The following is a 14252-nucleotide window of genomic DNA, read 5'->3' as shown; positions in this document are numbered from 1 at the left end:
AAGTGGAACGACTTGCCTTCAGAAGTTGTGAATGCTCCAACACTGGAAATTTTTAAGAAAATGTTGGATAACCATCTGACTGAGATGGTGTAGGGTTTCCTGCCTGGGCAGGGGGTTGGAGTAGAAGGCCTCCAAGGTCCCTTCCAACTCTGATGTTATGTTATGTTATATCAGAGTGGTAGTGGCTTTCCTGGGTTTCTGATAGAAATCTGATCTCATCTGAACTCGAGACTTTCTCCATGGATCAGGAATGGTAAAGGTTGTGCTAACTTATTTTTCAGATGACTTCTGTAAACATATCATCCAAGCCTTTGCTTCTCTAATCACCATAACAACAGTGATGGAAATATTAAATAGGCTATACTCATCTGAAGTACTTGGAGCTTAGCCAAGAGCTGAGAGTTGATCTTAGAAAGTTATATGGCCAATTAAGTGTTTTATTCTGTGGTCCACAGGGTCTCTTGAAATGAACTTGAACTGCTTTTCTCGAGCTGCCAAATCTGCCAAGCGTTGTGACATAAGCACAATAACGGAAAAGGAAGAGAACAACATTTCCATATTTCAGCAGAAGCGGGTCAGAGGCTGGTGGCCTTTCAGCAAAGCTGGAGAACTTACGGTGCGTAAACAAACCAACAACAACAACAAAACCCGCATCAAGGGTCAAAGGATGGAAAGCATTTCATGCATGATAAATCAAAGTGGTATTGGACTGTTTTCAGGCTTCAGTCTTTTTTCCTCCCCTTAATTTCTTTCTTTCTGTATCATCCCTGGTTCAACATTACAAAAATTGCAATCCGCTCATGTTAAGTATGGGTCAAGTGAAGAGGCAGGACTCTTAGCTAATACAACAGCTCTTTATTGGGTAGACAAAGAAGTGAGTGAGATGTCCGGCAGCTCCCTCATTTAAAGGGAGCTCAGCCATTGAGATTCCTTGAATCTCCCGCCTGTAGTGTGAACCAATCACTTTAAACCTACCAGTTTTCCCGCCTGACAGGCGGACCGGAGGGAAACTTTTGCCTAAGGTTTCTCTCCTCACTATCATGTTTAACAACTCTTTTGCTGTGGATTCAGTTCCACAGATGTCCTGGATTATGTATGTATGTATGTTTGTATGCATGTATGTATGTATTGGGTGGGTTCTATTTACATTTACTACTGGTTCGCATTGCCTGCACGCACTCTTCTGCGCATACACAGAAGCTTCTGTGCATGCACAGATCACCTATGATGGTGTCCGGGTCAGTGGGCGGAGCCTCCCGCCGGTTTTACTACCAGTTCTTGTGAACCGGTCCGAACCGGGGGCAACCCACCACTGGTATATATGTATGTATATATAAAATAAAATAATGAAATGAAATGAAATGAAATGAAATAATAAAAAATAAAATAAAATAAAATAAAATAGAAAGACAGTCTTAACGGAAAGCATAACCTGTCATAAGGTATGAGTCAGGGTTCCAAGTAAAACACCCATGGCAAACAGAACTCTGAGGCAAGAAGGTTCCTCAAAGAACAAGTTTATGGGATATATCATATTGGCAAAGATTGGTGAAAACTGACTCTAAAGGTTCCCATGATTTTCACCTAATTAAAAGTAAAAGTTTTCCCCCTTTCCCAAACAATCGGTCACATGGTCCAATCAAGGTGCTGTCCGGTTGCTTGGAAACTTCACTCCTCTCTTCAGCCACCTGTGGGAATGTCCTTGGTTCTCAGGAGCAACTATTTTAGAATAGAATAACAGAGTTGGAAGGGACCTTGGAGGTCTTCTAGTCCAACCCGCTGCCCAAGCAGGAAACTCTACACCACTTCAGACAAATGGTTATCCAACATCTTCTTAAAAACTTCCAGTGTTGGAATATTCACAACTTCTGGAGGCAAGTTGTTCCACTGATTAATTGTTCTAACTGTCAGAAAATTTCTCCTTAGTTCTAAGTTGCTTCTTTCCTTGATTAGTTTTTTACATCGTAGTGACAAAAACTGGATGCAGTATTCCAAGTGTGGCCTTACCAAGGAAATTATAAAGTGGTATTAACACTTCAGGTGATCTTGATTCTATCCCTCTGTTTATGCAGCCCTAGAACTGTGTTGGCTTTTTGGCAGCTGCTGCACACTGCTGGCTTATATTTAAATGGTTGTCCACAAGGACTCCAAGGTCCCTCTCACAGTTACTACTATTGAGCAAGGTACCACTTATCCGGTACCTGTGCATTTTGTTTTTCTTGCCTAAATGTAGAACCTTACTTTTGTTTTGGCTACAAGACCGCAGCTATCTCTATTCCATCCCCCCCACCCCCCCTATCCCTCAGCACCATTGTGACAACACTAAAGCCTCCAAGATGGCCTCAGTCAGGCCAGCTTCAGAGTTCACAGCGTGTATAAACCTCAAAGGTTGGATTTAGGTTATAATTCACTCTGTTTTAAAAACTCACTGACTATATTCTCACAATATCCTAAACTGGCACAGTTTTGAGTTATTTTGTGGTGAAGCCAACTTCTTGGGTAACAATTCACTTGTCTTGGGCAACCTTTGAAAAAAAGAGTTAATTCAGAAGAGGTTAATGGGGTTAACCTGTATTAATTCAGCCACTGACATTTTATGTAATGCTGGTTTCGGTGTTTTGATTGAGATCGTTCCTCCTCTACTAAGCACTAACTAAATTTCAATTAGAAGAAAAGATTTATAGCAGATGACACAGCCATAATTAATCCAGGCGCATTGTGCCTCTGAGGCACGGTGAGAAACTGAAAGAAAATGTCACTTTCTAAGACATCTTTCCTACCTGAGTATACTGTAATTTCCTACCAGACTCAGTGCAAGCAGATATAATAGGTCCCATTGATGCTTTTTCGAAAGGCAATTGGATTTCATTTTTCATTGAAGACGTTTTGCTTCTCATCCAAGAAGCTTCTTCAGTTCTGACTGAATGGTGGAGGATGGAAGGATTTATATTCCTTGCAGTCATCTGGTCGTTAGTACTCTTTCTGAGAGTTCTTGTTGGATTATGTTTAAACAGGAGATAGGTGGTGCCCCTCTGTTCAGAGAACAGTGTTCAATCTTAATGTAGATGGTCTCTTTGACCCCTCTTTCAAACCAGTGGTTCTCCCTGTCCAGAATGTGGATTTTGCTGTTTTTAAAAGGATGACTTTTATCTTTCACATGCAGATGGACTGCTGAACCTTGTCCTTATGGGTTTGTTCTCCTATGTTGCACCATGCATTTGTGAAGTGGTTGTTTTGTTTCTCCAATGTACAGCTCTACACATGTCTCACTGCATTGTCCTGCATATATTACATTATTCAGTTTGCATCTGGGTATTTTATCCGTGGGGTGGACAAGCTTGTGCCTTAATGTATGTTGGGGTTTAAAGTATATATGTAAATCATGTTGGTTTAAAATCCTCCTGAGCTTTTCAGATATTCCTGCAACGTAAGGAATGAATCTCCATAAACATTCAGATATAATAGGATATTATGGTCAAGAATGTGTAGTTCTGCGCATCGCCAGACTTCCAAGAGACTGGAACAGTTTGAACTGCTGGATATTAAAAATAGACCATTATCCCTTTTTATCAACTGTTTCTCAACTGGACAACTTTAAGAGGTATGGACTTCAATTCCCAGAATTCTGGGATTTGAAGATCACACCTCTTAAAGTTGCTAAATTAGTGAAATTCTGATGAAATATCAGAAGATGAAATATTGGAAGAAATCAGAATTATCAGAAGAATCAGGAATTAGCCGGGTGACGAATCCTCAGATTGCTGGAAAGTGGAAATTCCAGTATTTTGCCTAAAAGGATAACATTTTGGACAATAGAGCAGCCCCATTTCCCAAGAATCAATAATCCTATTTAATCTCCCTTTTAGCTTCTGAAATCTCATCATTGGAGACATAAACCTAAAGCCACAATCACTTCCTTTTAATACCACTGAAACCAGATAAGCTATTAACCACATCCTTTTAATACCACAGTAAGCAGATAATGCATTTCCAGGAGTTTTGAGCACTCAGTGGATTGCAGAGAAGATCAATTTGAAATTTGCATAGACGGTGCAACAAATACAGGTAGTCCTCGACTTACAACAATTCATTTAATGACCGTTTGTTTGTAGTTACGATGGCACTGAAAAAAGTGACTTATGGCTGTTTTTGTGCACTTACGACCCTTGCAACATCTCAGTGGTCACGTGATCAAGATTCAGATGCTTGGCAACTGGCATGTATTTATGATGGTTGCAGTATCCCAGGGCCATGTGATCCCCTTTTGTGACCTTCTAACCAGCAAAGTCAATGGGAAGCCAGATTCACTTAACAACCATGTTACTAGCTTTTTTTTTTTTTAATTTACATTTATATCCCGCCCTTCTCCGAAGACTCAGGGCGGCTTACATTGTGTAAGGCAATAGTCTCATTCTATTTGTATTTTTATATACAAAGTCAACTTATTGCCCCCCAACAATCTGGGTCCTCATTTTACCTACCTTATAAAGGATGGAAGGATGAGTCAACCTTGGGCCTGGTGGGACTTGAACTTGCAATAATTGCAAGCAGCTGTGTTTAATAACAGGCTTCTTACAGCCTGAGCCACACCGCGGCCCCTAAGAACTGCTGAGATTCATTTAACAATTTTAGCAAGAAACGGAGCAAAACTCACTTCACAAAGTCTCACTTAGTAACACAAATGTTCAGCTGAATTGTGGTTGTAGGTTGAGGACTACCTGTATAAGAACTGGGAGGCTTGGAATAGAATAGAATGGAATGGAATGGAATGGAATAGAATAGAATAGAATAGAATAGAATAGAATAGAATAGAGTAGAGTAGAGTAGAGTAGAGTAGAGTAGAGTAGAGTAGAATAGAATAGAATAGAATAGAATAGAATAGAATAGTCCAACCCTCTGCTAAAGCATCAGATCCTGTATCATTTATGGAGGGCTCAAACTGGATAGGGAAGGGGGCTCAAAATACATTCCATCCCCTCTTGGCCTCAGCATGTTGCTGGCAGATCTGAAGCAGAATCATGCTGATGTTCTGACGAACATTAGGAATCTCTCTGTAGCAGGGGTGTCAAACTCAAGGTCTGTGAGCCGGATCCAGCCCACAGGGTGCTTAAATTTGGCCCACGGGGCCATCCTGGAAACATCAAAGGACCGGCCCATAGTGCCTCTGCCAGCCCCCCGCCCCCACATTTTTACTGGCAGAGGGCTGCAGGAGACCGTGCACAGCCCCCCACCCCGAATGCCGTTTTCGTTGGCAGAGGGCTAGCAAAACAAACTAAAAACAAAACAATGGGAGAAATGTTTCCCCTTTTGCATCTGAGCATGGAAGAAGGGACAGGAAAGGAGAAAGGGAAAGAGGAAAGACAAAGAAAAAGAAGGAAAGACGGGAAGAGAGCAAGAAAGGAAAAATAAGGAAAGAGGGAAGGAAGAAGAAAGGAGAATGAAGAGGGAAGAAAAAAGGAAGGGAGGAAGGGAAGGAAGGAAGGAAGGAAGGAAGGAAGGAAGGAAGGAAGGAAGGAAGGAAGGAAGGAAGGAAGGAGATTATAATGAGAGTAAGGAGAGTCTGAGGGAAGTCCTGCCTTAGCAGTTGGCCACCACAGGTGCCCCTAATACGAGTGATGTCAAGCTGGCCACGACCACCCCGGCCATGCCCACCCTCCCCTCCCTCCCAAGGTCAAACATAACCCTGATGTAGTTCTCAATGAAATAAAATTTGAACTCCTGCTCTGGTTAGTAGTGTAGTGTTTTTGGAAAAGAAGCTACGCAAGATTAGGTTTACAACTCTTAAAGCCTTTTTTGTGATGTAGTTGCAGTGGGCTTTGGCACTTAGATCATTTGATATGAAAACTCCAAGGTCTTTAACAGGGTGGGGGTCATGCTGCAGGGAAAATGGTCATAAGTCATTTTTATCCGTGCCATTTTAATGTCGGTCACTAAACAAATCGTTGTAAGTCGAGCCCTACCTGTAGTGATTAAAGCATTCATTATGAGTTCTTTAAATATTTTGAACCAAAAGTTCATCTTCTTTTCAATCCAGGGCAAAGTGGAAGCTGAATTTCATTTAGTGACGGCCGAGGAGGCTGAAAAAAATCCAGTCGGCAAAGCTCGGAAGGAACCGGAGCCTTTGGAAAAACCCAAGTAAGTGGCACAATTTATCCCAGGTTTATTATACCTGGACAAGTGATAAAATGAACTTTTAGCTTTCTGTCCACCCAGAAACCTCCCATTCCTCCAGGATTCTCCTTGACTGAGTGCCACCTTTTATAATATGTTTATCAGACACAAAATGCTAAATCGGCATAAACGAGAAACAAAGCCATTACTATGATTTATTATTTAATTTCCTCATCAGGACATTAGAAAGGTGGCTGTTTTCCAAGAATACTGACCATCTGCCTCACATTTAGATTGAGTTGTGCAACTATGACTTAGAAAGACTCTAGGAAGTGAGCAGATTTCGGAGAACAGGTGGGCAAGCAAAAGAGAGAGAGTGATTACACACAATTATTAATTTCCAATATAAATACCCCTGCTCAGATATTCTGAAGCTGTTTTTTTCCCTCCAGCCTGACTGTAGGATTCAGAAATAAGCTGAACCAGGAGAAATGTATTAGGTGTGTCTAGCAACAAGTTTCCTGGAAAGAATTATATAATAATAATAATAATAATAATAATAATAATAATAATAATAATAATAATAATATTATAATAATAATAATAATAATAATAATAATAATAATAATAATAACAACAACAACAACAACAACAACAACAACAACAACAACAGAGTTGGAAGGGACCTTGGAAGTCTTCTAGTCCAACCCCCTGCCCAGGCAGGAAACCCTACACCATTTCAAACAAATGGTTATCCAACATTTTCTTAAAAATTTCCAGTGTTGGAGCATCCATATTGTCAGATGGAATTTATCCATTTGGGAATCACATGCAAAAGGGGACCTACAGGACTTGTTGTTATTGTTAAAGTTATTGTTGTTATTGTTGTTAGTTGCAAAGTCGTGTCCGATCCATCGCGACCCCATGGACAATGTTCCTCCAGGCCTTCCTGTCCTCTGCCATCCTCTGGAGTCCATTTAAGCTCACAACTACTGCTTCAGTGACTCCATCCAGCCGCCTCCTTCTCTGTCGTCCCCTTCTTCTTTTGCCCTCAATCATTCCCAGCGTTAGGCTCTTCTCCAGTGAGTCCTTCCTTCTCATTAAGTGGCCAAAGGATTTGAGTTTCATCTTCAGGATCTGGCCTTCTAAAGAGCAAGTCAGGGTTGATCTCCTCTAGGACTGACTTGTTTGTTTGCCTTGTAGTCCAAGAAATTCGCAGGAGTCTTCTCCAGCACCAGAGTTCAAAGGCCTCAATTCTTTGGCGCTCAGCCTTCCTTATGGTCCAACTTTCACAGCCATACTATTAACACAGGAAGTATTTATACAGTATTGCTGTCTGCTTTGGTACTGTAATCTGCACCTGTAATCCACTCAGACAACAGCAACCCTCATCTGCGCCTCCCGGTCCTGGTGCAGTATGAGAAATTACTATAGGTAGTCCTCGACTTACGACCACTTACGGCTAAAATTTCTGTTGCTAAGCAAGACCTTTGTTAAGTGAGTTTTGCCCCATTTTACGACCTTTCTTGTCACCGTTGTTAAGGGAATCACTGCAGTTTTGATAAGTTAGTAACCCGGTGATTAAGTGAATCTGGTTTCTCCATTGACTTTGCTTGTCAGAAGGCTGCAAAATGTGATCACCTGACCTTGGGACACGGCAACGGTCATAAATATGAAGCAGTTGTCAGGCATCTGAATTTCTGTCACGTGATTATGGAGGTGCTGCAACAGTCATAAGTGTGAAAAGTGGTCATAAGTCACTTTTTTCAGTGCTGTTGTAACTTTGAGCGGTCCCTAAATGAACTGTTGTAAGTCAAGGACTGCTTGTATACTAAGAGCTTTACTACCATAAGAATAATTAGTGAATTGATAACTAACTTCGAACTCGTAGCTTCCATTTTTCACTGTTCGGAATCATTGTGGAATTCTTCTCATCATCAATTAACCTCTAGGTATAATTTTGTTACTAGAAGATTTAATGCATGCAACATTTTAGCAAAATATTATATATATACACACACACACATACATACACACAGATGCCCCTATACCAATCACAATATATTTTATTAATTCATATTTCAGAGAAACTATAGCTTACTTAATAAAAGGCAATCATCAAACCAACAAAGTAGTGTTTAGAAGAAACTTTCAACCAATTTGAGCATTTAATATGATTTATGTAATAAATTGTCTACGGGGCCTGGCTTTTGACATACCCTGTGTATATGGGTCAATGGTGGGTTTCAAATTTTTTTTTACTACCGGTTCTGTGGGCGTGGCTTGGTGGGTGTGGCATGGCTTGGTGGGCGTCATTTGGTGGGCGTGGCAGGAAAAGGATACTGCAAAATGCCCATTTCCTTCCAATCAGCTGGGACTTGGGAGGCAGAGAATAGATGGGGGTGGGGCCAGTCAGAATTTTTACTACCGGTTCTCCGAACTACTCAAAATTTCCGCTACCGGTTCTCCAGAACTGGTCAGAACCTGCTGAAACCCACTTCTGGTATGGGTGTTTAGTATACGCACACACACACAACTTTCAGCTAAAGAGTAAGATGATGACTCACTTTTATACATATTCATGTTTCTAGCAATATTACTAAGTTTTCTTTTCATTTCTTTCCCTTTCTAGCCGGCCCGACACATCCTTCTCCTGGTTTGTGAATCCTTTCAAGTGTTTGTATTATCTGATCTGGAGAAATTACAAGAAATACATCATTATTGGCCTAATCCTAATTATTTTAGTTATCTTCTTAGTACTCTTCATCTACACACTGCCTGGAGCCATCAGTCGTAGGATTGTTGTAGGATCTTAGAAAGAATCCCTCAGCTATGCAATTTATTAAAATCAAAGTAAATAAAAACTTCGCTTTTATTCATGCTTAGAACTTCCTCTAACTCAGAGGTGTCCAACCTTGGCAACTTTAAGACTTTGTGGACTTCAAATCCCAGAATTCCCCAGCCAGCAAGATTGGATACCTGTGCTCTAATTCTTTATTTCAAGATATTTCATATATATATATATATATCTCATGATGTAAGTTGTTAGTGTCAAGGTAAACAAAGAACAGAATTGTATGTTTAAATTGAAGTACATTCCAGTTTGGGATGCAGTGGCTCAGTGGCTAAGACGTTGATCTTGTCAATCGAAAGGTCGGCAGTTCAGCGGTTCGAATCCCTAACCCCATTGCTGTGTAATGGGGTGAGCTCCCGTTACTTGTCCCAGCTTCTGCCAACCTAGCAGTTCAAAAGCACGTAAAAATGCAAGTAGAAAAAAATAGGGACCACCTTTGGTGGGAAGGTAACAGCGTTCCGTGTGTCTTTGGCATTTAGTCATGCCGGTCACGTGACCACGGAGAAGTCTTTGGACAGTGCTGGCTCTTCGGCTTTGAAACGGAGATGAGCACCACCCTCTAGAGTCGGGAACGACTAGCACATATGTGCGAGGGGAACCTTTACCTTTACCTTTACCTTTACCTTCCAGTTGTGTAGAAAAAAAATGTCAACAGCTAAGGGGGCATGTCAGCTTTGGATACTAAACATTTCTGTCTCAGATTAACAAACTAGATTTGTAAAGATCATAATGTTAAATATTATAATTCTTTGGATTGGTGGGTTTCTAATTTTTTTAAAAAAACAATCCATTCAAATTGTGCAGTTGATTTTGTTCAAAAATTTGCCTAATTTATAAAGCTTTTATATACAATGACTCTATCACAACTACTTGTTAACATAAATTTTTATTGCAAATTTTAATGCAAATTTCTCTTGTATCATTTTTGTTATGTATGGATTTTTAAAAATGTGAATGTCTCCGATATAAAACTAATACAGCTTTATATGAATATAAGCATATGTGGGTTTTGTGTGCAGATTTGGAGCTTGGAAAAGATGGAGGGACATCTGCAAAGAGATTCAAAAAAATCAAAATGGAGGCTCATAAAAAGAGGTGTGGATTCAATTTTCAGTTGCATCTGCCATCTTGATTTTGACCCAACCTGCAGATGCCCTTGGAAAAACCATTGCTAACAGTCACCATTCAGAATAAAATACAGAACAACAGAGTTGGAAAGGATCTTGGAGGTCTTCTAGTCCAACCCCCTGCTTAAGCGGGAGACCCTATTCCATTCTGGACAAATGGCTGTCCAATCTCTTCTTTAAAACCTCCAGCGATGAAGCACCCACAATGTCTGAAGGCAAGTTTTTTCACTGGTTAATTGGTCTCACTGTTAGGAATTATCCTTTAGTTCTAGGTTGCTTCTCTCCTTGATTAGTTTCCATCCATTGCTTCTTGTTCTACCCTCAGGTGCTTTGGAGAATAGCTTGACTCCCTCCTTTATGGCAGCCCCTGAGATATTGGAACGGTGCTATCATGTCACCTCTAGTCCTTCTTTTCAATAAACTAGACATATTCAATTCCTGCAACCATTCTTCATATAGTTTAGCCTCCAGTCCCCTAATCATCTTTGTATCAATAATGCAAAGGAGAAGGAAATAAGGCAGAAGTACACCATTGATGGTAAGGAAGCACATCTGGATATACAATGCTCTAGGCCAGGGATCTGCAAACTTAGCTCTTTTAAGACTTGTGGACTTCAACTCCCAGAGTTCCTCAGCAAAGCTGGCTGAGGAACTCTGGGAGTTGAAGTTCACAAGTCTTAAAAGAGCCAAGTTTGCAGACCCCTGCTATAGGCCACCTTTCCTTTTTACAATGCTTGGAAAATCCACTGCTAACATCCCCATCAGGAAAATTATCTACCTTCCTTGTCTATGTTGCTATTATACCTTGTCCTCTTACGGATTTTTAATTGGACTAGAGCAGGGGTTCCTAACCACTGGTCCGCAGCCCAATTCTGGGCCATGGCCTGTTGTGTAAGTGGCGGGCACGAGTGTGAAACCATCACCTCTCCTCCCCACTGCCTCCCCCATCCCTGCCGCTGCCATTGCCAGTCCACAGAACCGAAAAGTTGGGGACCGCTGGACTAGAAGACCTCCAAGGTCCCTTTCAACTCTCTTATTCTGTTATTGTTATTCTGTTATTTTGTCACACTGTAATTAATTTTTGCTAACACCCTCCAAATAAGGTTGTTGTGGAAGTTGGACACAAGGTCACGGCTCCCCATTTTGACCTTACCAAAAAAAAAATAGCACTAACCCTCTTTTCCTGTGAGTAACCCGCTTTAGAAACACAGGTGGCCATCAACTCATGATCACATTTGAATATAGTGACCAGACATCCCACTTTTGGCGGGACAGTCCCACTTTTTAATAATTTGTCCCGCGTCCCGCGGCAATTCCAAAAAGTCCCAATTTTTTTTGTTTCACTCCCATTCTGAAAATGGGAGGTGGCAACGCAAGAGGAGGAGGCGGAGAAGGGGGAGTGGCAGAGAAGGGGGCGCGAGAGGGAGGAAAGACGCCGCTTGACTTCACCCAAGAGGAAGAGAAGAGCGGAGAGGAGAGCCGAGGAGAGCCGAGCCTGCCTGGAAGAGCCGAGAGGAGAGCCGAGCCTGCCTGGAAGAGCGGAGAAGCAGCAGCCGCTCCTCCTCCTTCAGGCAGGTGGCAAGACTCAGCGCGTATGCGCAGCCCACCCCCCGTCAATGGTGTCCCGCTTTGCCATCGCTGAAATCTGGTCACTTTACATTTGAGCCCAAAATTTCCAGTGAGCTTTGCCTCATTTTGTAACCTTTCTTGCCACAGTTGCTCAGTCAAGCACTGCCATTGTTAAGTTAGTGGCACGGTTGTTAAGTGAATCTGGCTTCCCCACATGGACTTTGTTTGTCAGAAGGTCACCAAAGATCACGTGACCCCGGGACATGGAAACAGTCATCAGTACATGCCAGTTGCCAAGCATCCAAATTTTGATGTGTAACCACGGGGATGCTGCAAGAGTCATCAATGTGAACATCGGTCAAAAATCACTTTTTTCAGTGCCGTTGTCGCTTTGGTTATGAAATGAATGGTTGTAAGTCGAGAATTACCTGTAGGTGGAAGATGATTCCTATCTTTTCCAGACAGTGTGGCTTTGGTTCACTACAAGAATCTCACTTCAAGAAAGAAGGAATTTCTTGCAGAAATGGTATAAGAACTTAGGGTGAGGTTTTCATATCTTCTGTGTACTTGGAAAAGTGAACCCCCTATTGGGAGGGGACGCATATATTTGTAGAGCGGATGGATTAAACCCATTTAATGTCTTTTTGCATCTAGCTGCAATCCTTCTCCCACAATACAGTTCCTATTCCATAAACATACAGCATTTGCACATACCGTATTTCCCGGTAAATAAGACCCAATCAGAAAATAAGCCCCAGCATGATTTTTCTGGATGGTTCGTAATATAAGCTCTACCCCTAAAATAAGCCCCAGTTAAGATCATCGGCCAGACTGATGCATTTTAGTACCGTATTTCCCAGAAAATAAGACCTAATGCATCTTTTGGAGCAAAAATTAAGACCTGGTCTTATTTTCGGGGAAACACGGATAAGAGGTCTGTGTCAGGTTAAAAGCCACTCTAAACCTCTGTAATCTTACAAGATCACCTATGTTGGAGAGTTGAATTTATTTCTGGCTCAGTAGATGTTCTTTCAAACTGCAGTAAAACTGTTCCTTTTTTTTTTCCCTTGAAAAATTTCCTGATTTATGGAAGTCCATAGGAGACCCATTTTCAATTTACAAGAATCTTACTCTGCTCTGACTTCTCTACTTCAACTTAGCAGGTTTCTAAAGGGGACTTGACATCTCTGCAGCTCTTCCTCAGAGGAACAACTAGGATATTTATTTTTGTGTGTGCAGGGGCTACGTAACACAAAATGCACAAAAACATGAAAGAAGGTTATTAATGGAAAGAGGCAAAGAATAGAGGCTAAGGGGTCTGTGCTTCTTTGACCCTCAGTCTTAGCTGTGCACCGTTGGGAGTAGAGAAGACAATTGCAGGTCATCTTCAAATCGCTTTTGTGGAACTGAGGAGTGGAAGTAATGGAGATGTGGAAATTACTTTAGTTTTGCCCTTGTTTTCTTCCTATTTCTCACATGTTACCACAAAGCACAGCTCTCTGGTTTTACCGCCCTCGTTTGTCCTCTGTTGTTCAAGCTTTGTCGCGCTTGAAATATTTTGCATCTGCTTTCTGGGATCATTTTTCAGTTAACTATTTTTTTTCCTTTTGCATGAAATGAGCTCAGATGCGTATTTCACCTTTTGCAGAAGGATTCGACTGATCTCTGATTGCTTCATCAGAAATAGAATGCTTTCTTTAAAAAACAACAACACCACCACCAGATAGGTAGATATTCCCAGACTAAATTCTAGTGAAGTCACTGTTCCTAACTTAAGGCTGGATTAATTATTCAAGGAAATTTGGCTTATTAATCCTTTTGAGGAACGATTTGGAGTAACCAAGTTTTTAACAGTTGCCTTTAAATCACAGTAATGAAACGGTGAGATTTCGCCCAATTATTTTCTCCAAGCTGAGAACATTTCAGTTTTCCAAGAAAAGATAACCAGAAAATAAGGACTATCTCTTTGGTAATAGATTTTGAACTTTCTCTTGGGAGACAATTCCACCCAGATACCTCTGTGACTTATCGAAGTATACAAGTACAGATTAGGTGAAACCTGGCTGAAAAGCAGTAATTGGGTGAGGGATTTTGGAATCCTAGTGGACATTCACTTAAATATGAACCAGCAGTGTGCGGTAGCAGCCAAAAAATAATACAATCCTTGGTTGCATAAACAGAGGGTGTAGAGTCAAGATCACGGGAAGTATTAGTACTGCTTTATAAAACCTTAATAAAACCACACTTAGAATACTGCACCCAGTTTTAGTCATCATATTTTTAAAAAGATGTCAAGACTTTGGAAAGAGTGCAGAGAAGAACAACAAAGATGATTAGACAACTGGAGGCTAAAACATAATGAAGAATAGTTGCAGGAACTGGGTATGGCTAGTCTAGACCAGGGTCTCCAATCAGGCTGAGGAACTCTGGGAGTTGAAGTCCACAAGTCTTAAAGGGACCAAGATTGGAGACCCCTGGTCTAGAGAAAAGAACAGTGGTAGGATTCAAAATTTTTTACTACTGGTTCTGTGGGCATAGCTTGGTGGGTGTGCCTTGGCTTGGTGGACATAGCAGGGAAAGGATACTGTAAA

General features: G+C 41.2%; 1 protein-coding gene across 1 annotated transcript in view; it reads left to right on the top strand.

Annotated features, from left to right (window-relative positions):
* The window catches only part of FER1L6 (fer-1 like family member 6), a 132623-nt gene extending 123376 nt beyond the window's left edge, over nt 1–9247 (top strand). Inside the window, exons 39-41 of the mRNA XM_058178303.1 lie at nt 456–616; nt 6035–6135; nt 8744–9247. Coding sequence (XP_058034286.1) covers nt 456–616; nt 6035–6135; nt 8744–8927 — 446 coding nt within the window. The 3' untranslated portion in view covers nt 8928–9247. The remainder of the gene's footprint in view (nt 1–455; nt 617–6034; nt 6136–8743) is intronic.
* The last annotated feature ends 5005 nt before the right edge of the window (nt 9248–14252 follow it).

Source organism: Ahaetulla prasina, chromosome 3 (assembly GCF_028640845.1).
Source record: "Ahaetulla prasina isolate Xishuangbanna chromosome 3, ASM2864084v1, whole genome shotgun sequence".
In the NCBI taxonomy this organism is placed as follows: domain Eukaryota; kingdom Metazoa; phylum Chordata; class Lepidosauria; order Squamata; family Colubridae; genus Ahaetulla; species Ahaetulla prasina.
Note: the sequence above shows the minus strand (reverse complement) of the source record. Positions and strands in the feature narration are given on the sequence as shown.